Below are 24,670 nucleotides of genomic sequence, written 5' to 3'. Positions count from 1 at the left end.
TGAAATGATGTTTTCAACAAAGAATGGTAAACTGATTTTTAATAAGTTTACCATTAGTGATGTTTTGGGTTACCTGTGTCAGATAGACCAGTAGGTTATAGATGATGAGCCTTTAGGAGGAAAGGTAGTCAGATAGGGCTGGAAGTGCCAGGAAGGATTGGCATAGGTTTTTGGTATTTCTGACCCAAGAAGCCATACATTGGTAGAAAAAATTGGGATGATTTGTTTAAGAAATATCAATCCGGGGATGATTTGAAGAAGTTATTTGTTATCTTTTCTTGTCCAAGCTTCTATGTCCTATAGCTGATTTAGGGCCTGCTGAAATGTGCCAAGAGTTTAGAAGATGCATCTACAATTTCAAGTATGACTGGTGTGGATATATATTAAGAAGTCTTTGTGCTCTGTTTTGGACTGTCATCAGTCTATTATGATGAAGAGAATGAGCTTGGACAGAAGAAAGTAACATTCAAGCTTCGGGGATGCTTAGCGCTTTGACTCTTGCTGTTATTCACAACTTCAAGTGTCGTAATCTGGATTATTCAAATGTCAGTAAGCCATTTATCACTTATTGGCAGGAAAGAAGGATTTGAGTATGTTGTGAAGCAGTTTAGATCAACATGGATTTTATTCTGCCGGTGAAGCGTGAAAAACAGAAGGTTGAGTTTAAAGCTCCTAGTGTTAGTGCTGCTAGTAGGAAGTCTGGTTCTCCTATAATGAAGGTGGTTGAGGGTCCATCACCTTCAACTAGGCAGCTTTTATGGATCTTCCTCAAAGTTTGATGACTGATGAGGAAATAGATGCTCTTGATGTTCATGTGAGTTTCATTTATCTTATGTTTTTATTTTTTTACTCTTGAACTCTAAGTGAAGACTGTTAACCTCTAACTGAAATAATGTCAGTTCTAGCTGAAGAGCAAATAAGTCTAACTGAAAAGTAAAGAAGTGTAACTTAGAAATAAAGAAGTCTAACTGAAATAATTACTGAAATAATATCTAACTGAAGAGTAAATAAGTCTAACTGAAAATTATATTAGTCTAACTGAAAAGTAAATAAGTCTAACTGAGAAGTAAATAAGTCTAACTGAAAACTAAATAAGTCTAACTGAAAAGTAAAGAAGTCTAAATGAAGAGTACATAAGTCTAACTGAAAACTAAATAAGTCTAACTGAAGAGTACATTAGTCTAACTGAAAACTAAATAAGTCTAACTGAAAACTAAATAAGTCTATCTGGAAACTAAATTAGTGTAACTGAAAACTAAATAAGTTTATTTTTATTTCATTTAAGTTTTCATTTGATTGTTGGATTCTTTCAGTTGGTCCTTATTTTTTTGTTTATGTTGTTTCTGTGTCATATCATATTGATTTGTTTGTTTATTTTGTTTTGCTCTTTTAATTGAAGGAATATGTGAAGAACATGCACAAGTTGAAGAGGAATGCGCTTGCATTCTGTCAAGTGAACTTGGAGATTGCCCAAAATATTCGGGAGGAAGGCGAGAAGCTGTCTCAAGACAGTATTTCTCTGGATGACAGTGAAGTATTTAACCCAGATTTTTTGAGTCAAATTGACGACATATGCAAGCGTCATTTGGAAGCGAAAGACAGTGCAAACAAAGTTGATCCTACAATTTCACTATTGGTGAAGCGGCTGTTGAATTGGAGTTTGGAAGAAATGAAAATGTTCCTGATTTGGATTTGGTGTTCATGGAGTTGAAGAGAAAGAAGGAAGTAAGTTCCTTTCATTATATTTGTTTCATTTTGTTGTTGTAGTTTGTAATCTGGTTGGAATAAAAATTTTAGACTCTAACTGAAAGAAATGTTTAAATGAAGAAGTGAAATAGCTAACTTTGAGACTCTAACTGAAAGAATAAAAAGACCAACTGAAAACTTTGACAGTCTAACTGAAATAATATGAACACCAGCTGAAAATGAGATGAATACTAAATGAATTTTTTCACTTCATTAAGTTTTCATTTGATTGCTGGATGTTTTCAGTTGATGTTTTTTTTTTCATCTGGTGGAAACATTGTTTCAGTTTATGTGTATTTAGTTGTTTTTTTATGTTTTGAATGAAGATGATGAAAAAGAAGGAGAGGAGGATGAGAAGAAGAGGAATGATGATGATGATCAGCATAAAGATGATGATGATGATGATGATGATGATGATGATGATGATGATGATGATGATGATGATGATGATGATGATGATGATGATGATGGTGATGATAAGGATCACCAGAATTATAATGAGACAAAGGATGATGATGCTGATGATAATGGTGATGCTGGTCTTCAAGGAGATGAAGACAAAGGAGGAGATAAGGATGCTGGTGTTCATGGAGATGGAGAGAAAGGTGGAAGTAAGTTCTTTTAATTGTATTGTTTCAGTTTGCTTAAATGAAAAAGTTAAATAGCTAGCTGAAAGAATAAAAAGACCAACTGAAAAGTCTGATATTCTAACTGAAATAATATTAATACTAGCTGAATATCATATAAATACCAAATGAAACTTTTGGTATTTGTTTTTATTTAATCTGGTGGAAAAATTGTTTCAGTTTGTCAATGAATTGATTCATTTTTATTTTGTGTTTTTCAGTTATTGTGTATTTATATTTTTTTTATTGTTTTTGTTTTTGAATGAAGATAATGAGAAAGAACCAAAGGAAGATGATAAGAAGATTGGCAATGATGATGATGATGGTGGTCTTCAAGGAGATAAAGAGAAAGGAGGAAATAAAGAGTTGGATGCTGGGGTTCATGCAGATGGAGAGAAAGGAGGAAGTAAGTTTCTTTGATTTTATAGCTAATTGAAAGAATTCAAAGACCAACTGAAAAATGTGATGCTCTAAAGGAAATTATATCTTATAAATAGCAAATGAAATATTGTTTCAGTTTGTAACAATATGAAAACGAACTGAAAAATAAATAGGGCTAACTGAAGTACTATAAAGACTAGCTGAAAAAATAACAAGTCTAACTGAAGCACTATAAAGACTAGCTGAACAATAAACAAGTCAAACTGAAAGAATATTTAGACCAACTGAAAACTTTGATACTCTAACTGAAAACTTTGATACTCTAACTGAAATAGTATTAATACCAACTGAATATCATATAAATATCAAATGGAACTTTTTATATTTATTTTTTATTATTTTTTGTTTTTGAATTAAGATGTTGAGAAAGAACAACCAAAGGAAGATGATACGAAGACGAGGAATGCTGATGATGATCAACTTAAAGGGGCTAAGGATAAGGATAAGTGTAATATTTCTACACCCGTCCCTACTCGCACCGCTGCTGGTGTTGATCTTGTTGATCTTCGTACTCCAACTCCTCCTCCTCCTCCTCCTGTTGTTGAAGCTGTTGAGAATGTATATAGCAGAAAGTCTTGGAGAGTTGATTCTTCTGCTAAAAGGAAAAAGATTCCTGATTTCGATGGCCCTTCATTCCAACTATTAACTCCTAGTCCTGTTTTGAGGATGTTGGATTTGCAGACAGTGCAGAGAGTGGTGAGGGTGTTGGAAGTTCAATTCCAATCATCACTCCAGTAAATGTAAAATATCCTCGAGTAAGTATAGTTTTAGTTTGTGTTTTAATTTGTTTATTTTTCTGTTTCAGTTAGTGTATGTTTCTTGTCATTTAGTATATCTTTCTATTTCAGTTAGTGTATGTTTGTTGTCAGTTAGTGTTTGTTTCTTGTCAGTTAGTATCATTTATGTTTGAGTTAGTGTAAGTTTCATGTCAGTTAGTGTTTGTTTCTTGTCAGTTAGTATTATTTTATGTTTCAGTTAGTGTATCTTTCTTGTCAGTTAGTAATAGTTTATTTTTCATTTGGTTTGTGTTTCTTGTCAGTTAGTATCTGTTTCATTTTCAGTTAGTGTATGTTTATCTTTCAGTTAGTATATCTGTCATTTTTTTGATATTTTAATTGAATGCAGGGTGATGGCTCTTATTCTGATCAATCATCATACAAATCCTACAAACCTCAGAAACAATCAAAGTCAGAAATTCCTTCAACACCTGAATTATTGAAGGGGTGGACTATGACCATACTTCAGAGAAATCTGAGAAAGTTTTGAGAGTTAAGGAACCAGGTGATGATTATGACGATGAAGGTTTGGAGGACCTCATTGACAGGATTGCAAGTCAAGGAGTTGATTCTGACAAGCCAAAAAAAGAAGAGGATGAGAAGGAAGCTGGTGTTGGTTCATCATCTTCTACACCTGGATTGCAGGCTGTTCTTGTCAACAATCATGGCATAATATTGTGTCGAAGTTTGCAACAATATAATAAGTATTTGAGTGATCTGTCTCCTGAGCAGAGGTTGCTGGTTGATTATCTATTTTACAATGAGTTTGAAGATGTTGCATTTATGTCATTGGATATAGATTCTGAAGAAGTGAAGATGAAAAATCAATTATGCAAAGTGAACTACAAAGTGATCTCATTGTGGATTTTGATAATCCTCATAGCAACTATGCGGTTCAGTTGTACAAATTCGACTTAATTAGCATGCCTCGTCAAGGTTGGCTCACCAGTGGAGTTATTGACGGATGCGCCTTGATGTTCAATAGGCAAGAAGAGGAATCACCTTCTGCAACAAGGAGATTCTGGTTTAATATTATGCCTTTTGTAAGTGTTTATTGTTATTGCTTAGTTTTATATGTTTGTTTTCATTTGGTCATATTATTTTTTAGTTGGTCATCTTCTGTTTTTCAGTTTGTCATATTATGTTTTTCAGTTGGTCATATAATTTTTCAGTTGGTCATCTTCTGTCTTTAGTTTGTCATATTATCTGTTTTCTTTTTGTTATGAACTATATCAATTGGATGTGTGCTGAGAAGGTAAAAAGGTTAAGGTTGATAGTGAGATTGCTGAAAATGAGATTATTTTGAAAAAGCTGGAGGGCACTAGTCAGTATGATTAGAAGTTGAAGGAATGGGAAGAAAAGAAGAAAAACCTGGTTACAAAAAGATGATGATTTATACTACAATAAATGTAAGGAAGCTATTTCTTCATGGGTGAAATCATTTCCAGGGAATGATATTCGAGAAGCTGAACTGGTTAGTTGTATTATTGTTAACCATTTTTTTATTTGTTTTGATTTCACTTAGTATTATTTTATGTTTTATTTAGTGTATGTTTGTTGTCAGTTAGTGTATGTTTCATGTCAGGTAGTATTAGTTTATGTTTCATTTAGTTTATTTTTTTTGTCAGTTAGTGTATGTTACTTGTCAGTTAGTATTAGTTTATGTTTCAGTTAGTGTATGTTCCTATTTCAGTTAGTGTATGTTATTTGTCAGTTAGTACTTTTATGTTTCAGTTAGTGTATGTTTCCATGTCAGTTAGTGTATGTTTCTATTTCACTTAGTGTATGTTACTTGTCAGTTAGTACTAGTTTATGTTTTCAGTTAGTGTATGTTTCTAGTTCAGTTAGTGTATATAAATGAGTTGGAGTAATGTACATTTCAGTCATTGTTTTCAATCTTTCAGTTAGTGTATGTTTTTGTTTCAGCTAGTATTTTTAGTATTTCATTTAGTTTTTTGTTCTCTGTCAGGTAGACTTATTGCTTTTGCATCTTATGTTTATCTTCCAGATTTTTGTTCCTGTTCACAAGGATGATCATTATACTGTCTTGGTGCTGAACAAGAAAGCTAAAAGGATTGAAAATATTAACAATCGTACAGACATGAAGGATATTGATAGATATAAGCATGAGGAATTTAACGGTCTTACATACTTTGTACGTACTTTTTTATGAGCATTTGTGTTTTTTTTTTGTTCCATTTTATTACTTGTTTTTTAATTGTTGTTTACTTTTTGATCTTCAAATGCAGTGTCGTGCTTTTGATTCTTTTATGCAAGTTAATATGAGATGTCGTGATTTTGATCATCTCCACCATTGGCAAACATCAACTCTTTATTTCCCTTGGAGAAGCAAGGACAACAATTTTGATTGTGGTGTCTATGCAATCAAAACCATGGAGCTGTATGATGGTCAAAATGCTAACCATTTTGCACTTGTTGACCTGAAAAGGGTATGATTACTTTATTGTTTTTAGGGAGTATTTTTACTTGTTAGATTTCTGTTTTTGAAAGTTTTTTAATAGAAAAGGGTATGATAGCCAGTTAGTGAAGGACTTGAAAGACTAGCTGAAAAACAAAGATGTCTAACTGAAGCACTATAAAGACTAGCTGAGAAATAAATAAGTCTAACTGAAGCACTGTAAAGACTAGCTGAGAAATAAACAAGTCTAACTGAGACACAATAAATACTAGCTGAAAAACAATCAAGTCTAACTGAAACACAATCATTACTAGCTAGCTGAAAGCATTATAAGGACTACCTGAAAAACAATGAAGCACTATAAAGACTAGTTGATGTTGTTGGTTGTTTCCAGTTAGTTTTATTTTTTAATTGTTACATTTCTGTTTTTGAAACTTTTTTAATAGTGTTGATTTATTTATTTTTCAGGCAGCCACCAAAAACCTTGAGCGGTGCAGGCTTGCGCTTCGTCTTGTGGACCATCCTTTAAACAAACTGAGAGAGAAAGTGAAGCATGACTGTTATGTTTGGTCTGCAAACAAACTTCAACTGATGGCAAGACAGAAGTTAAGGAAGGATAAAGAGGCTGTTCTAGATAAATTAGCATGTAATCGATCAAAGATGACAAATAGAAAAGAAGCACACATTTTACGGCGAAGGAGGGATCATGAGGCGCAAGTAGAAGAGGTGTTGAATAATAATTTTGGAGACAAAGTGAAAATAGAGCAACTGTTGAAATTTCGTTATTCTTAGTTGCCAAACTGTTTTTTTTTTGTTTTTATATTATAATGTACAGTAGAAATAGCACACCATTAAATTTTGTAATGTACAGTAGAAATAGCACACAACTCATTTTTAATTTTTTATCTTTATAATTGTACATTTACACTTACTTTGAATGGAATACATTTGTGTAAATGAAGTTGTTTGAAGATTAATTGGAAAAATACAATCACCAACTGAAAAATGAAAAATCTAACTCATAATAATAAGTGTATGACATATATTTGTAAATATAAATTTTAAGTCTAACTGAAGCACTGTAAATAGTAGCTGAAAAACAAACAAGTCTAACTGAAGGACAATAACAAATAGCTGAAAAATAAACAAGTCTAACTGAAGCTCTATAAACACTAGCTGAAAGATAAACAACTCTAACTGAAGCACAATTAATACTAGCTAACAAATAAATAAGTCTGACTGAAGCAAAATTAACACTAGCTGAAAAATACACATGCTAACTGAAGCACAATTAATACAAGCCGAAAATTAAATAAGTCTAACTGAAGCAGAATTAACACTAGCTGAAAAATACACAAGTCTAACTGAAGCACAATTAATACAAGCTGAAAAATAAATAAGTCTAACTGAAGCACAATTAACACTAGCTGAAAAATACACAAGTCTAACTGAAGCAGTATAAAGATTAGCTGAAAAATAAACAAGTCTAACTGAAGCACAATTAATATAAGCTGAAAAGTAAACAAGTCTAACTGAAGCACTATAAACACTAGCTGAAAAATAAACAAGTCTAACTGAAGGACAATAAATACTAATATTACTGAATTTCGAGTAGCTGAGAAATAAACAAGTGTAAATTTGAATACAATTACTGACTGGAATACAATTGAAAACTAATATTATTTGTACACTATTAAACTTGAGGTACATTTGGGGTTTTTGTTCCATATTCATTCGGATGCCTTGTCTTCATTTTACGCTTCTCGAAATGTCCTTTTACTCTCTTGTTTCCCTTTGGGGGTCTTCCTTTTGTCTTTATCACCTCAGGATTTTCAACTGTCTGTCTTCGTAGTTCTTCGACTTCGATTTCTTGTTGTTTTTGTTGATCGGTCTTGAAAACTTCTTTCACTGATTTGTATAATTCCTTCAACGACTTGTCACATAATGTTCTTGCATCCTCATTTGATTGACATATTAACACTAGGTTGTAGAAATTCTTGGTTATTGCATGTCTCCATGGTGTCCACAACAGTGCATTTTGGTTTTGGTCCTTGTCTGCTGTAATAAATGTTTCTTAGTCAATTATTTCATTTGACTAACTAAATTTTTCAGATAGGTGATAAATTGTTTCAGGTAGTGTGTTAATTGTTTCAGTTAGTTAAGTGTTAAACCCCACACCCCCAAAACCCCCCACCACTAATATCCCCCCTCCCACACACAAACAAAACCCCCAATTAATTTTTCAGCTAGTCATATTGATTTATTTCACTAACCTTGAACATTCTCCCATACTGCTGACTTTGCAAGTCTTAGCCTCATCGTATGCTACTGTATGTGAATTGGTGAAATCTTCTTCTGGTGAGACTTCAAACAACTTCAGCTCTGAGTTTTCTGTTGCAAATGCTCGTAAAAAGGATGCCATTGCCCACTCATACTCTGTTTCAAAGTCATTATACAGTGTTAGTGTGTATACATCAGCTGCATGTTTCAGAAACTTTGATTTGGATTTGACAGCTTTGGGACGTTCGGTTCTGTTCCGGAAGTTGTCACTAGTTTCATTGCTTCTCCATCTTTTCACTGTTTGCTCAAATATATGATAGAATTCAAACAGGTTTGTTGTTGCTTTTGCATTGAATGATATTGCCTTATTTGTGACTTCACTTCTTTGTGATGATAAGATTCCAGCTGAAAACATATCCCTATTTAACGCGGTGCACCACTTGTGTCTCTGATCATATACTTGTTCGAACCATTCCTTTTTCTCGTGTCCATACATTTCCATCATTTTCGCCCACAATTCTTCAAAGCCTGATTCATTTTGACACCCCATCAAGCAGTTCTTGAACATGTTCTTGAAGTCTTCATTGGTCTTGAGGGATCCGAAGTGGCTTACAAAGTTCTTCTCTATATGCCAAAGGCAAAGCCTATGTCTTGAATTTGGGAAAACCTGTTTTAAGATAGTACATATTATGCTAGAAATCACTTTCATTTGAATGCTTGTGAATCTAATTGAAATAGTAAAGAAATAATATGAAGACTAACTGAAAAATAAAGAAGTCTAACTAAAACAGTGTAAATGCTAACTGAAAATTTCATTAGACAAAATGAAGTAATATGAAGCCAAAATGAAAACTAAATGAGTCTAACTGAAAACTAAATAAGTCTAACTGAAAAGTAAATTAGTCTAACTGAAAAGTAAATAAGTGTAACTGACAACTAAATAAGTCTAACTGAAAACTAAATAAGTCTACCTGAATAATAAATAAGTCTAACTGAAATAGTGGAAATGCTAACTTAAAATTTCATTAGACTAAATGAAGTAATATGAAGCCCAACTGAAAACTAAATGAGTCTAACTGAAAACTAAATAAATCTAACTGAAAACTTAATGAGTCTAACTGAAAACTAAATAAGTCTAACTGAATTATAAATAAGTCTAACTGAATAATAAATAACTATAACTGAAAACTAAATAAGTCTAACTGAAAACTAAATAAGTCTTACTGAAAAGTAAATTAGTCTAACTGAAAAATACCTTTTCAACTGCATTTTCCATTGCCTTATCTTGATCAGTGAAAATTGTCTTTGGCTCTTGTTGGCACATTGCTCTCTTGAATGTTTCTAGTAGCCATTCAAAGCTCTCTTCCTTTTCATTAGTTATGAAAGCACATGCAAACATTGTTGTTTTCCAATGGTAGTTTATGCCAACAAATGGTGCACATATCAGTCCATATTTGTTTGTCCTATATGTTGTGTCGAATATCATAACATTTCCATATGCTTTGAAGTCCTCCAACATCATTGAATCTCGCCAAAAGTAGCTGACAATGTTGTTATGTTCCCCAAATTTCAGCCTGTAGAAGAATGCAGGATCATCATCCGCTCTTTGCTGAAGTAAATCCAACACGCTCTGCATATCCTTTCCTTCAACCAAACTTGTTCTGTACTGTGTGATATAGTTTAAATGGTCCCTTTTGTGTGGCCCACTACTTCTTCTGATCCAGCCTCATGACACAAAAAGTTGTATGCATGCATTGGCTTTATGCCAGATTCAACCATTGTTTATATTAGTTGTCCTTTTTGTTCAGTTATTTTCCTTTCTGATTTCATATGATGTATTTCTTGTTCTATTACCAACTCATGGTTGTGCTGCAACTCATGAGCTACTACAACAAAGTCTTGACCAGGTTTTTCTTGCTTAAATCTGACCATGGTTTTGCATGTTGTTCTTGTTTCATTGACTACTCTTTCCTTTCTTTCCTTGGTTGGCTTCTCAACATCTGGTATCTGAACATATTGTTGTTGTGTTTCTTTTTCTTTTGGTTCCGTTATTTTGTTTGTTGATTTTGAGGCTCCTTCCTTTGAGCAAACCAAGTAGAATTCGTATATTGAATTATCAATTCTCCTCCTCCTTAGAGTTTATTTCCTAATACTAAATCCTAATGCTCTTGAGTGTGCTTGATACAAGTTGTAACCATCTTTGTGATCTGTAACATGTCTCCCTATTAAACTGTTACTGATATTCTCGTCATTGATGTACTTGAGATATTCATGTTCAGCTGTTGAGTTCATTGACAAAAAATAAGGACACTAACTGAAAGAACAGAAGCACTAGCTGAAAACTAAACAAGTGTAGCTGAAAATAATTGTAATAGTATCAAATGAAAGAATCATTATACTAAATGAAATAAATTAAGGACCAACTGAAAAGAAAATAAGTCTAACTGAAAAATGAAGAAGTCTAACTGAGAAATAAATAAGTCTAACTGAAACTAAATAAAGCTAGCTGAAACTAGCTAAGTCTAACTGAAAACTAAATAAGTCTAACTGAAGAGTAAATAAGTCTGACTGAAGAGTAAATAAGTATAACTGAAAACTAAATAAGTCTAACTGAAAACTGAATCAGTCTAACTGAAGAGTAAATAATTCTAACTGAAGAGTAAATAAGTCTAACTGAAGAGTAAATAAATCTAACTGAAGAGTAAATAAGTCTAATTGAAGAGTTAATAAGTTTAACTGAAGAGTAAATAGTTCTAACTGAAAACTAAATAAGTCTAACTGAAAACTAAATTAGTCTAACTGAACACTAAATTAGTCTAACTGAAAACTAAATAAGTCTAACTGAAAACTATATTAACTGAAAACAAAATAAGTTTAACTGAGTAATAAACAAGTCTAACTGAGTATTAAATAAGTCTAACTGAAAAAGAAGTTAATGAGTGAAAAATAGACTTTTGTTGCAATGTAAATGCTAATTTTATACATACTAACTGATACAATCGAAATTCTAACTGAAAATGAGTAAATGCAATTGAAAATTAATTTTAGACATACACCCGTTTCTATGTCTTCTTTTCCAGCTGATTCTTCATGTAATTTCTTTTTTTTTTTTTCTGATGTGATATTTGTGTTACAGTTTTCATTGTTTAGTTCAATTTGTAATGTGAGATCTGTGTCAGTATTCTCATTGCTTAGATCAATTTGTAATGAACTTCTGATTTGTGAATTAGAATCTTCGGTTGACATTGTTGGTTGAACTAGATTTGAGTAGTGGAATGTTCAAATGAGATTTAATTGCAGGGAGAAAGTGGATCTGTTCGATATGTTGCGGTTGTTTTTGTTTTTGAACAATGGCGGATGAAGCGGATGAAGGGGATGAAAGAGTTTTTTTTTGTTTTTTTGTTTTTAAATTTTTTCGGTCTTTATTAACGCGCGCGCGCGTGCTGCTCGTCCGATGAGAATGTTGTGTCGGACGAGTCCGACACAATACGTATTTGTCGGAGGTATATGGTGAAAAATCCATTTATGGAAAGTAAATTCCCTTGTCTATTTCCTACGAAATGGTTTTTGGTGTTTGGTTGAGTATAGGAATTTGTAATTGACACAGGAATTTGTAATCACCAAGGGGGGAGAGTTGGTGATTAATTTCCTACACTTCATAGGAATTTCCATTTCCTTGGAAATTCTATTTCCCATTAATTCCCTATATCCTGCATACCAAACTACTATCCTATTTTATACTTCCTAGGAAATTCAAATTTCAGTAGAATTTGAAGTGAACCAAGTGACCTCTACGAATTAAAAATGGTCTAGTGGTTGTGAGGCGAGATTAGTCTGGTTAGTTGGAGGTCCTACTTTCAACTTTGTAATAACAGTTTTTTTCACCATATACCCCAGACAAAATTTTTTTGCACCATATACCATTTCGACTTTTGAAATTCACCATATACCCTTCACTTTTCAAAAAATACATCAACTTACCCTTAATGACTAACGACGTTAAACTCCGTTAGTCATTAACCCCTAAACTCCCCTTTATTCCTAATTTTTTTTGATAGGCAAGGTAAGGTATTATTGCATCAAAACATACCAATGTGATCATTCTAGAGACATGCCTCTAAAAGAAAAACAACACCAGCAGGCTACAAAGCCAAAAGTCGTCTCTCTTTGAGAGCTACAAACCATCTATGATCACTATGGCTAATTTCGTAGGTATAATGCTATAAATTCTATTATATACATTGTATTTGATGCTATGGATGACAATATCTATACACTTCACTTGACTATTCCAGAGGGCATTATTACTCTCTCCCCAGATATGATAAATGGTACTCGTGATGGCAGCATAAAAAACACTTCTTCTGAATTTACTCAGCTTTTTTCTGTGCAAACATCTTAACATGGATTGGTAGTTAAGATGAGTGCCATTCATTCCCAGCCACTGAAGTATGCTTATGATGCAGCTCTTACTGAAGTAGCAATTGAAAAATATAATGCTGATGAGTTTCTGTGTCAGCTGCACAAAGGAGGCAGCAGCTATCCTAAGTGATGCCCATTTTCAAGAGCCTATCCTTTGTATTCAACCTTCCTTGCATCACCAACCACATAATGAACTGATGCTTAGGTTGTCCAAGTCTGCACCAGACAATCTTTGCCCAATAAACCTCTCTATTTATAGGAACCATGTGCTGGTAACTCAATTTGATGGAGTATTGAGGCATATTAGCTAGCTGAACGTCAGTTAGTTGGCCTTTCATGATATCTTTCACTTGGCAAATTGCTCTCCAATACCATCATACAACTTTAGAGAGTAATCCCACCAATTTTGCTCTTTCAAATAAATGGAATGAATCCATTTGACCTATAGGTTATCTTTTTTTGTAGCAATCATCCAGACATGATTGCCCATGGCTACCAAGTTCCACATCTAGCCATTTATTATACCCAGGCCTCCTACTCTTTTTGTTGTACATATGTTCTTCCAGACAACTTTCCCAGGGTACCTAGAGTCTGTTGTACCACTCCAGAGGAAGCTTCTGCAGATGTTGTTGATGTGTTTTAGAACAATTTTGGGCAATATCATAATCTGAGCCCAATAGATTTGTAGAGTCATCAATACAGACTTGACCAAGGTTAGCCTCTCAGCAAAAGACATGTTTCTTGAACTCCACACCTTGATTCTTGAACACATTCTCTCCACTATTTTTTCACATTTAGCTGCAGATATTCTCTTAGAACAGATAGGAATGCCTAAGTATCTGAATGGGAATGAGCCTTTTGTGAAACCTGTCATGTCAAGCATCCTTTGTACTTCTGAGGTGTGCATGCCAAAGCAGAATACAACAATTTTTGAAGGACTAGCTTGTAGTCCTGTTGTATCTGAGAAAAGCTTAAAACCCTGCATCATAATGTGAACTGACTTGTACTCTCCTTTGCAACATAGTATTATGTCAATCGGCAAAACAAAGGTGGGTCAACTTTGTTTCTCTACATTGTCATCGGGAAAACAAAGGTGGGTCAACTTTGTTTCTCTACATTTGGGGTGGAATTGAAGCCCTCTTTCTCCCCTACCTTCCTCAGGATTCTAGACAAGTATTCAATACAAAGCACAAACAGCAGAGGGGATAAAGGATCACCTTGTCTCAAGCCTCTTTTACCTTCAAAAAATCCATGGAGAGATCCATTTATAGCTAGGGATAACCTTGGGGTCCTAACACAGGCCATGATGAGATTGACAAAATGCTCTAGAAACTGCAGACCCACTAGCATTTCTTCTAGAAAATCCCACTCAACTGTATCATAAGCTTTTTGTAAGTCAAGCTTAATGATACATCCTGCCAATGACTTCTTCCTTTCATACCCTTTTGCTAAGTCTTGACACACCATGATATTATGTGCTACAAATCTATTATGCACAAAGGCTCCTTGATTATGAGCTATAATATCAGGCAGTATGCTACTAAGTCTAGCACATAACACCTTTGAAATGCATTTGTAGATTGCATTACAACAAGATATGGGCTTGAAATCTTTTACACTTTCAGCGCATTTGCCTTTAGGTATAAGGGTGATACTTGTAGCATTTATTTCCTTCAGTAGCCTCCCTGTGTTTAGGAAGTCCAATGCAGCATTGCAAATATCCTCACCTACTATCTCTCAGGTACCTTTGAAAAAGGAGCTACCGAAACCATCAGGTCCAAGGGCTTTCCCTCCATCAACTTCCCACATTGCAACTTTGATCTCCTCCTTTGTGTATGTGGCATTTAGTTGAACCTTCATCACATCATCTAGCAGGGGTCCTTTATCTACCACAAATTGCTTGAGTCCCTTTGTTCCTAATTAATTAAGTTAAATCTAACACTAACCCTAAACTCTAATCTAATACCTTAACCCTAAACACCCCTCCCCCATCCTAACCCTAACCCTAAGTAAACCCTAACTCTTCTATCCCTAACCCACCACCAACACCACCAGCCCCTCCCCAGCGCCACCACCTGACCCCACCATCACCTGACTCCCTCCAGCCCCCCTCCCCCGTAGACCCGCCTCCCTCTCCCGCTCCCCCTTAGTCCCTACGCACAACAGCACTCTCGCCGGAATAACGCACACCCCCACGCTCTCTCTTCCTATCCCTCTCCTTTGTTTTCGCCGGAAAAACGCACACTCCACGCTCTTTCTCTCTCCTCTATTTTTCGTCGAAAAAATGCACACCCCCACGCTATCTCTCTCTCTCTCCTCTGTTTTCGCAGGAAAAAGGCACACCCCGCGCTATCTCTCTCTCCTCTGGTTGTCGTCGGTCCTCTATTTTTCGAAAGGGAAAGGGGGTCTGCGAGAATTGAAGGGGAGGCGAGATGTGGGAAGGGGATGCATGCTGGGGGTGGTGGAAGGGGGAGGCGCGGCAGGCTGGGGGGTGGTGGGGAGGGGGACGCGTGGTTGCAGGGGAGGGGGGCTAGAGTTGTGGGGGTGGTGGGATGGGGGCTGGTGGGCTTTTAGGGTTAGGTTTTAGGGTTAGTTATGGTTTTTAGGGTTACTTAGGGTTTTGGGTAGTTAATTAGGTTTAGGGGAGATTAGGGGTTAATGACTAACGAAAATCTAACACCGTTAATCAAAAGGGTAGTTTGATGTATTTTTTGAAAAGTGAAGGGTATATGGTGAATTTCAAAAGTCGAAAGGGTATATGGTGCAAAAAAAACTTGTCAAGGATATATGGTGAAAAAACTATTGTAATAAAGGTTGAATTCTTGTCCTTTGTATAAGGGATAAAAAATTTAAATTTGGCAAATCAAACCTGAATTTTGATGATCATTTGGAAGAGGAATGGTAAAGCTATAATAGTTAATGGGAGGCCTGTTCGTGATTTATCATCCATCTCACTTTGAAAATCTTATAAGCTTGATTTGTATGAGCTAGATTCAAAATAGAGATGAACATAAGCTGATTTGAACCGTATTGACATTGACTTGAATTGTAATGTTAAATGTTTATTAATAAAAGAAAATAAATAAATATTCATCTCAATCACAAAATTTGAAATATCAAACCTTTTGTGATATTACAAGTACGTAATCAAGTTTTTGAATGATCAAATGTGTATATCAGTATATCGAAATTTTTGGAAAGATTATAATATAAAAAGGATATAATCTTAGATAACCATGACATATAGGCCATTTTTTCAAATACTCCTGACATTTTCATCCTTATCCCGAATAACCCTAAACTTGTAAAACGTCATTAAACTTGACAAAATCATTGACGACGTCAATTTTTTTTTTACATCCAAATTGAAATTTATAATCTTGAAAACTTTAAAAAGAAGGAAAAATTGATTCAAATAATCCAACCTTTGGATCGTTTGCTCAAATTAATCCCACTTTTTGATTATTTTTTAATAATCTAACCTTTTAACCCAATCCACTCATATTAAATTGTGACCTGTTGAAACAGGTTGATGACCAATAGAATAGGTAAAGCGCACACGTGTCTCGTTCTTATTCGTTCAATTTCGATAAATCATTTTAAATTTAAATAGCTTAACTAAAATAAATACCACCAACTCACCCCTACCAAAACCACTCCCATCAAAACACCTGACCACCCCCGCCGCCAACAGTAAAAAAAAAATTACAAGTGATCTTCTCATTAACCTTCTCTCTCGTATCGCATTCTTGAAGCACTGAATTAGTTAACTTCAATTATTGATTCTATGCAAAGTCCTTTGTCCCATCAGAATTCGTATCTTCAAGTCTAAATCACTCAATTGAAAACCTCAATTTGACTAAACACTCAACCAAATTCAAAATCGAAAAGAAAAAAAATAAATCACAAATCATCAATAAGAATCATCACAGCGAGAAGAGGGATAATGCAATACGGGAGCCATGGAAGAGGTGGAGAACGTAGGAGGATAGAGAAAATTAAAGGAGTTGAAATCCATCCCCACCCATACCACCACACCCAAAACCACTTTCCTGCCCACCTCCGACCATCTTAAAAAAAAAAAAAAACTGGTTTCTTGAGTTTCGAGGAGAGAAGCAAGAGCGTGAAGTGCTTTAGGATTAGGATTATCAGGAGAAGAAGTGATTAATTCCATCAACTTGTGAGCTTTAGAAATCAAAGCCGTCTTCAACCTCATCTACATCTTCCTCCGGCTCTTCGGTGGCGACGGAAATTTTCGACGGTGAAGGAGTTTGCGGTTGTTGCAATTGATGCCAAGAAGAGAGGTGTTGTCTATGGAAGTGGCCTCCATTGATGAATTAGAGAAGAAAAAGCCTGAAGGAGTTTCACTTTTTTTTTGTTTTTATTTCACTCTCCTACTTCTATTATATTGGATTTTGGTTTATGTTTGTGTTTTTTCGCTGAAAATTGATGTTTAGGATGGAGAGAGAAAAAAAGACTAAGAGAGGGTGCTGGAAGGAAGGGGTCGTGTTGGGTTATTGGCAGGGGTAGGATGAGGGAGGCGCTGGTCTCAAGGGGTGGGGATTTTATTGGTGAGGTAAAGAAATTAGAAACAAAAATGAAGAAAATGGAAAACAATAAATAAATTTTACCATCTTAGCAGGTTACCAGTTTTCTGGTTCAATATGAGTGAATCGTAATAAAAGGTCGGATTATTAAAAAAAAATCAAAAGGTGGGATTAATTTGAGCAAATGGCCAAAAGATTGGATTATTAGAATCAATTTTTCCTAAAAAGAAAACCTATTTCATCTCATGTTATATATCTTCCTCTTTCTTGTTTTTCATCCTCCCTCTATCTAATCCCTCAATTCCTCACTCAACAATTTGAGATCCAATCACAAACAAAAGCAACCCAGAATATAAATCTCATGAATAAAGAAAATCAATCCATTAAATAAAGAACAAAGGCAGAAATTTCGCTCGAGAAATTTTCACAAATAATCTCACATATCAAAGCAAATACCCCCAAGTTACAGTATATGAGTAATTCAAAGTTCCAAACTTTTTTTAAAAAACCATTTACTTGGATTCAACATATAGAATGTAATCTTTCTACAAATTCGGGAAATGAATCTAGAACAAACCCTAAATTTTTACCCAAAAACTGAAAAATCGTCCACTGGAACAAAATGAGAATAATTCAACAAAATCATTAAATTCAAACAACAATTTGGATCCTTTTGTTAAATTGTTGTCTTCCATTTTTTTCATGATCTAAAGCTTCTATTGAATGAATCTTCACAAAATATGGAGAGAGAATTCACACTTTTAGAGGAGAGAGAAACCCCATACTAGAGGAGAGAAAAACTAAAAGAACGTTTAAAACCCTATCGGTAGAGAGAGATAGACTTGAGTCCTTGAAACTCAAGTTTGTTCTTGTCGATCTGGATAATGGACTAGCTAAACATGTCGTCACCATTTCTCCTGCCACTCAACGCTGTTGGGACCTAAATCATTTCTTCGCCCCTTATTTTGCTTCAAAACCAAATGTAGCCGTCGATGTGGGTAGGAACTAGGAAGGGCTGGAATTGGGTGTTTTCGTGGGTCGAGCGATGGAGTATAGCTAGAGAGGGTGTGGGGTGGAAATTAGGAGGACAATGGGAGCCGAGGAGCCATTGATGAGGTTGAGGAGAGGATGGATAACATGGTACTTGGTAGGGGGATGAACACTAGAGAGGGGATGAAGAACCCAACTTACTTTCTCGGTTTCATAATATTTGTAACACTTTCTATTTCGAGATGTTTCAAAATATTTACAACACTTTTTTGCTTTCCTTTTTAACATTACCCTTACTTAAGAAATAAAAACTGATTTGTGACCCCTAATTAAATCCCTAAACACACTATCCAATTTAATAATTCCCACCATAGTTCATTTAACCCAACCACTTTTTAGATTCAAACCCCCCAAATTAAAAACACCCCCAACATTTAATCAACCCAACCCTTCACGTTTCAGATTCAACCCCCCATATTTTTCGATCTTTCAACTCTCTCTCCTCTCTCTCCACTCTTTCCTCTCTCTCTCCTCTTCTCCCCTCCCTGTTCTTGAACCCTAACACAGAAACCCTAGATTTTTCAACCCAAACCCATATCTCATTCTCATCTTCTTCCTTAAACACCAAATTGAAATTATGGCTAAAAAATTCATCCCTAATTTGAGTCCCTTGACTGAAGCATTATTTGAAACTGATAACGATGGGGAAACGTTGTTAATCAAGGACATCTATGACTCCTTCGAGCATAGATCTCCTTGGCCTCGTTGTTTTTACGAATTCGGGGGTGTGGAACATCATATGGGTCCAAGCGCAAAGGAGGCGCTTGCGCTGGATGAGCAGTTATAGGAGATGGAGGGGTTTCAATTGGGGGAGGCGACACCCAAACTACCACCAAATTTGGCTGCGGAAAACGTTAAAGAGGATAGTAATTGTCAGATCTTGGAGGATTTCACTTATTCCAATGAATCATCGTTTGAGGGTGAGAGGGAGATTATTAAAATCGATAGTGAGGAGGAGAAGAAAATTTAGGGTTTTTGAAGAGGATGGTGAAGTTAGAAAAAATTATGGAGGATGAAGTGATGCATGATGTGGCGGAGAAGAAGAAACAAGGAAGTTCTATTCGTAGGCCCTATATGCTGAGGTCTTTTGCAGTGAGATCTACATGTTACTGAAAGAGGAGGGTGAAAATGAGGGTAAAGGGAAGGAGGTTGCTACGGGTAAAGGGAAGGAGGTTGTTGTGGGTAAAGGGAAAGGGGTGGATGTAGATAGTGGGAGAAGGGTAGTGGTGTTTGTGTTGCTAGCAGTCCAGCCAGTGTTGGGCTCAAGTAGAGGGAAGAGGAAGCTAACTTTAGCTTCTTTGCCAAAAAAAGAAGAAATAAAGTGGAGCGCCACTCCACTCCCTCTTGTGAAACACAATAAGGCTTGTTAGTATGTTGAGGTTGTTGCCTAATGATGTTAAAGGTTTGTATTCTACTGTCCCTAATTTATGTGGCTTTAATTGTGATTAGTCTGTGAACTTTGTGCCTCACTGTGTTGATTAAGCCTTGTTAGTATGTTGAGGTTGTTGGCTTATGATGTTAAAGGTTCATTATTGATTGTCCCTAATTTTAGTGGCCCAATTATGATGAGTCCCTAGATTGTGTGCTGAGGTTGATTGACCCATGTTAGTATGTTGAGGTTGTTGGCTAATGATGTTAATGGTTGACTTTTTATTGTCCCTAATCCATAAAATGAAGGGACTCAAAACTCTGAAACAAGGTTTGATTTGCTCCAGAGTTGACTCTGTTGAGGTAACATTCCTTGTATTCCATGAATTAAATTAAGATACCCGGCCTGATGGATTATTAGAGGTAAAATGATGACCCATGATGTGAATTTGGTTTGCCCCCTATCTTAATAGATGATTAGAGTTGTAGTTTTGAGTCCCCTGTTCACCATTACATCCAAATGATGAAGGGACTCATTTAACTCTGAAAACAGGGTTTGATTTGCTCCAAAGTTAACTCTGTTGAGGTAATAGACCTTGTCTTTAATGAGTAAAAACACCATATCCCTGATGGATTAATGTAGGAACAAACTTGACCAAACCTTTTTTTTAGCCACAAACTGAAAATTAAATTCACTGCATAAACTTGACTGCATCTACAAAACTTAAGTTAATTGATATGCATATATGCTTGTAATATATACAAAAGTTTTTACCTTACCTATCTTCAGATGCATATCATTAACACCACAAAAGTTGGTATGCATCAACCTAAACCATTTAATTAAAAACACAAAAAGTTGTTGTCCATCCTATTTCAGTTACATAAAAAAATGCATATCAAATTTGACACTAAGAATAAGGTTTGTGCAGCAGTCAACCTTGTAATGTAGCAGATAAACAAAAACTTACATCTAGCTTCTTCTTTCCCACATCACACCCTCTCAAACACACCCACTAGTCTGCATGCACTTCAAAACACTCCATTGGATCATCTTCAACCAACTTCACCTTGTCATCCAAGTAGTCCACTACATCATCAATAAGTTCCTGATTCATAGCCACATTCTTTGGTAGCAGCCTCAACCTTTCTAGTCTCAACTTCCCATGCCGAGGGTTCTTGTAGTTGTTTCCCCCTTTCACTTGTAAGATTTCAACCATACAGTATTGGAGTTGTAACTATGTAAAATTTAACAACTCAGGGTCAAAGAATTCATATGATGCTTGCATTTTTTCAATCAACTCATCATTGTTCTTAGGAAATGACCTATATACTGCAATGCTTGTATGACATTAAAGAAACCTAGGTCTAAAATGTTTAGATCAGGGGACTGAGGGGCTGACATACTAGTTTGATAATGAACCCATTTCTTGTGGCTGCTTCCATGAAAGATGGATCAGTTGGACTAATGTGTAGCCTTGTATTATCTTGTTGGATAATAATGTCTTTTGAGAGATGAGCAAGCCATTTCCTCATGATTACTGATATTACTTGGTTTATAATCACATCCCTAATGACCACTTGGGTAATTCTCTCTATTGGTTTGGTCTCAATAGTACCTGCAACACTGTTTTTGCTTGTTTTTTTTTGCTGCAACCCTTTCCACAAAAGAATAGATACCAAATATTCCATCATGGATCATATGACCTTTTTTGTCATACAATGGCTTTGAATTGACAACCATAAACATAGCCTTGATCTTGAACTTCTTTGACTGTGTGTATTTATATGGCTCATCTTCCCTGGACAGTAAGTAGAACATTCTCATGTTTGGGTTTAAATAAAACCATTTTTCATATGTGAATGACATTTTCCATGGGTTCAAACACTGTTGGTTCAGTTGCAGTGGCTGGTATGATGTGGGAAAGAAACCACTTCATCCTTGTAAGCTTATGTGTCTCTGTGAGGGCTGGATGGTTGTTGGCAGTGTGAGATCTAAGCTTCCGCTTCTTAAGTACCTCGTATATAGTGGTGTGTGGAACCTTAAGATATCCTGCAAATGCCCTCACAGTTGACCTGTAGCTTAAAGGACATGACTGAAGCCATTCCTCAGCAAAATTGATGATCTTTCTTCCACAAGTGCCTTTTCTCTTTGATATCACATCAAGTGGAACATCTTGATCCTTGCATTTTGTGCAAGTTTCCAAATTTTGTGAACAGTAGTTCAATGAATACCAAATTCTCTTGAAAGTTTTTTTTGTGTGTTCCAAGATAACTTATCACCATTTGTAGTTGAAAAAGCTTCTCCACTAAGTGTCTTTTCTTCCTTGGAGTTAATTTTTCTTTCAATGTTGGGCCATTTGTGACCTCTGTTGTTTCTTGTGTTGCATGTTGTTGAATGTTTGTTGCCACATCATCTGAATCAGAGGTCCCATCGAGCAAAGCATGACATCCCTCCTCTAACAATGATCAACATTTAAGAACCCATCATCTTGCCGATTCTGAATTTTGCCCCAAGCAGATCTGAAAACGAAGAAGATGAATTTTTTTTGTTGATTTGGGGATGGTAATGAACAAATTAGTGTTGTGTTTTGTGTAAATATGGAGCTTAATTTTTTGGGTTTACAAACTCATCTTAATTGTTGGTGGTTTTTGTGGTTGGTGAACATTAATGGTTGCCTCTTTGGGTTGGTCTTTATATAGTATTGTTAACTTAATGCCCAAGTGTATGTTATGGTGGGACTAAATTAAGTTTTCGAGGTGAAATTTCCCTCCTTAATTTTTTCACAATGATGTGCATAAGCATATTTTTTCTGTTTTAGAGGTAAAATTTCCCTCCAAAATTATTTCCCACTCAGCTAACCGGAAAAAGTTGCTGGAACTTTTGGGTAAAAAGTTTTGAAGGGAAATCATCCCTCGCACCACCCACAAAAAAAAAGCAAGGCCACATGGATTTGTCAAGTTTTGTTTCCCTCTCAAATTTTTGGTGGTCCCGAATATCCACCATAACTTTAGGTCCCCACCACCTAATTAATTCTATCTCCAACACTTTAATAACCCCTTAAGAAAAATTGTCTTCGAGTTCGCAATTAGAAAAGTGTTGCAAATATTATGATACGGATGAAGTATTTGTTTTTTAAACAGATGTGTAACTGTAAATGTCAAATAGTTAACGATGTCAATGATTCCGTTAAGTTTAGTGACGTTTTCACAAATTTAGGGTTATCCATAATAGGGGTGAAAATGTTTGGGTTATTTGGAAAAATAACTTATATGTCATGGTCATCTGATATAATATCCAAAAAATGATGAGTAGATCAAACAGATAAACTCCAGTAACAAAGAGCTTTATTAAAAATTTGAATTTACAAACATGAGCACCCAAATTTATATGATATGCAATTTATTTAGTAGTGATTCAAACATAAGAGTCACATACATTTAAATATCCAGTCCCAATTCTGACCATAAGCCCTATGACCCAATATCTACTTGAAACTTAATGGGCTTATATTAACCCAAACTTCACTTAAATTGATACAAACTTGAATGAATTTGATACACCCTGAAACTAACTACGATTCAAGACAACCCCGAAAATAATCTGATTCAAACTTGATTAGGACAACCCAATTGCCACCTTTTATATTCAAGACACTTTTTCATATTACTATAGGTGTCGATTGGATCTTTCTAACGGATTTGGATAGATCGTTCGAATTGCATCCTTTTTTGGATCTCATATATGATATTTGAGTAAATTCAGGTATCTAATCGAGTTAATTTCCTCGTTTTAGTCAGTATTAGTTAAGCCAATAATTACATTTCTAGTTTGAAGAAAGTCAATTCAAGTTTTAATTGAGGTTATATCACATCCTTCATCTTTTTTTAAAACTCGCTACACTTCTTTTAGTGGAAACTTCATATTACTTGCTTATTTTGGACTCTTTTTTACACTGAAAAGGTACAATTACATATTTATTTAATTGTAAAATATGTAGTAGGGATATTCATGTTGTTTTTATATTCATAGGGGGTTTTACCTTCTTTCTTGTGGTTCCTTTTTTTCTTTCTCCCTACATTTCTTAAGAAATGGATTACTTCTCTTTGTAGCAAGCATAAAGAAATGGGGTAAGTACACATTACTAATATTTGACTCCATATTAGGAATATTATACATTTGTATTTATAGTATAACTATAGTCCTAAATTTTTGGGAAAAAAAGTCTCTAGAGAGAGGGACTACTCCTTCTCTCTAGAAACCCTAACCCCCAATTCAATTTCTATTGAAATTGAAAACCTAGCCTCCTCTATCATCTGCTCCTTTTAGATCAAACCTTATGACTTAGCTTATCTTCTAGTCCTTTAGTCCATCCTCAAGGTTGGTTTGGTTCTATTGGTGGTGATTTCAGGCCACGGTATCTGGAGCTTCTTCTTTGTTCGTTTCGACTGGGCTAGTGTTGAGAATTGATTGCTCTCTTCGCTTCTTCCAGGAGTGCGAGTCATGCTTCTCTTCTCTGCCGATTGGAAGTTGTTTGGTAGCTCTTGTTTTTTGAATTGATTTTCTGTTTTAGTTCTTGTTTTTTGGCTGTTAGCTTAGTGGTAGGTCTTAAGTTATTGCGCCTTCAAGTAATTGTGGATGCTTTAAGAAGATATGTGAGCTTATTTATTTTTAGTGGTGTTCTCCCCCCCCCCCAAATCCCCCTTAACGGGCTTCAAGAGGTTGTATTCAATTGGGTATGGGGTGATGATGTGTTGCCGTGGCGGAGCATCTACTTGAGTTTTTTCATGCTCCTTTTTCTTCTATTTTTCTATCTTTTGTATAGGCACCTTTAAATTTCTTCTCATAATAAAAAAAATAAAAAATAAAATAGTATAAACTATAGTCCATAATCCTATGGTTGAACATGGCACTGGGCCAAACTATCCTAAAGTACCATACAATCAACATGAAGAAGTATGACGTGACATACATGTAACATACTATTTCCATTT

The 24,670-nt window shown here is 35.2% G+C and overlaps 1 protein-coding gene across 1 annotated transcript; it reads left to right on the top strand.

Annotated features, from left to right (window-relative positions):
* Window positions 1-4: 4 nt before the first annotated feature.
* On the top strand, window positions 5-7,106 carry LOC125496351 (uncharacterized). The gene is made up of 6 exons (XM_048641833.2): window positions 5-26; window positions 4,035-4,399; window positions 4,947-5,063; window positions 5,598-5,744; window positions 5,839-6,039; window positions 6,477-7,106. The coding sequence occupies exons 1-6, from the start codon at window positions 5-7 to the stop codon at window positions 6,798-6,800; spliced, it is 1,176 nt and encodes a 391-aa protein (XP_048497790.2). The 3' UTR covers window positions 6,801-7,106.
* The last annotated feature ends 17,564 nt before the right edge of the window (window positions 7,107-24,670 follow it).

Source organism: Beta vulgaris, chromosome 4 (genome assembly GCF_026745355.1).
Source record: "Beta vulgaris subsp. vulgaris cultivar EL10 chromosome 4, EL10.2, whole genome shotgun sequence".
NCBI lineage: Eukaryota > Viridiplantae > Streptophyta > Magnoliopsida > Caryophyllales > Amaranthaceae > Beta > Beta vulgaris.
Note: the sequence above shows the minus strand (reverse complement) of the source record. Positions and strands in the feature narration are given on the sequence as shown.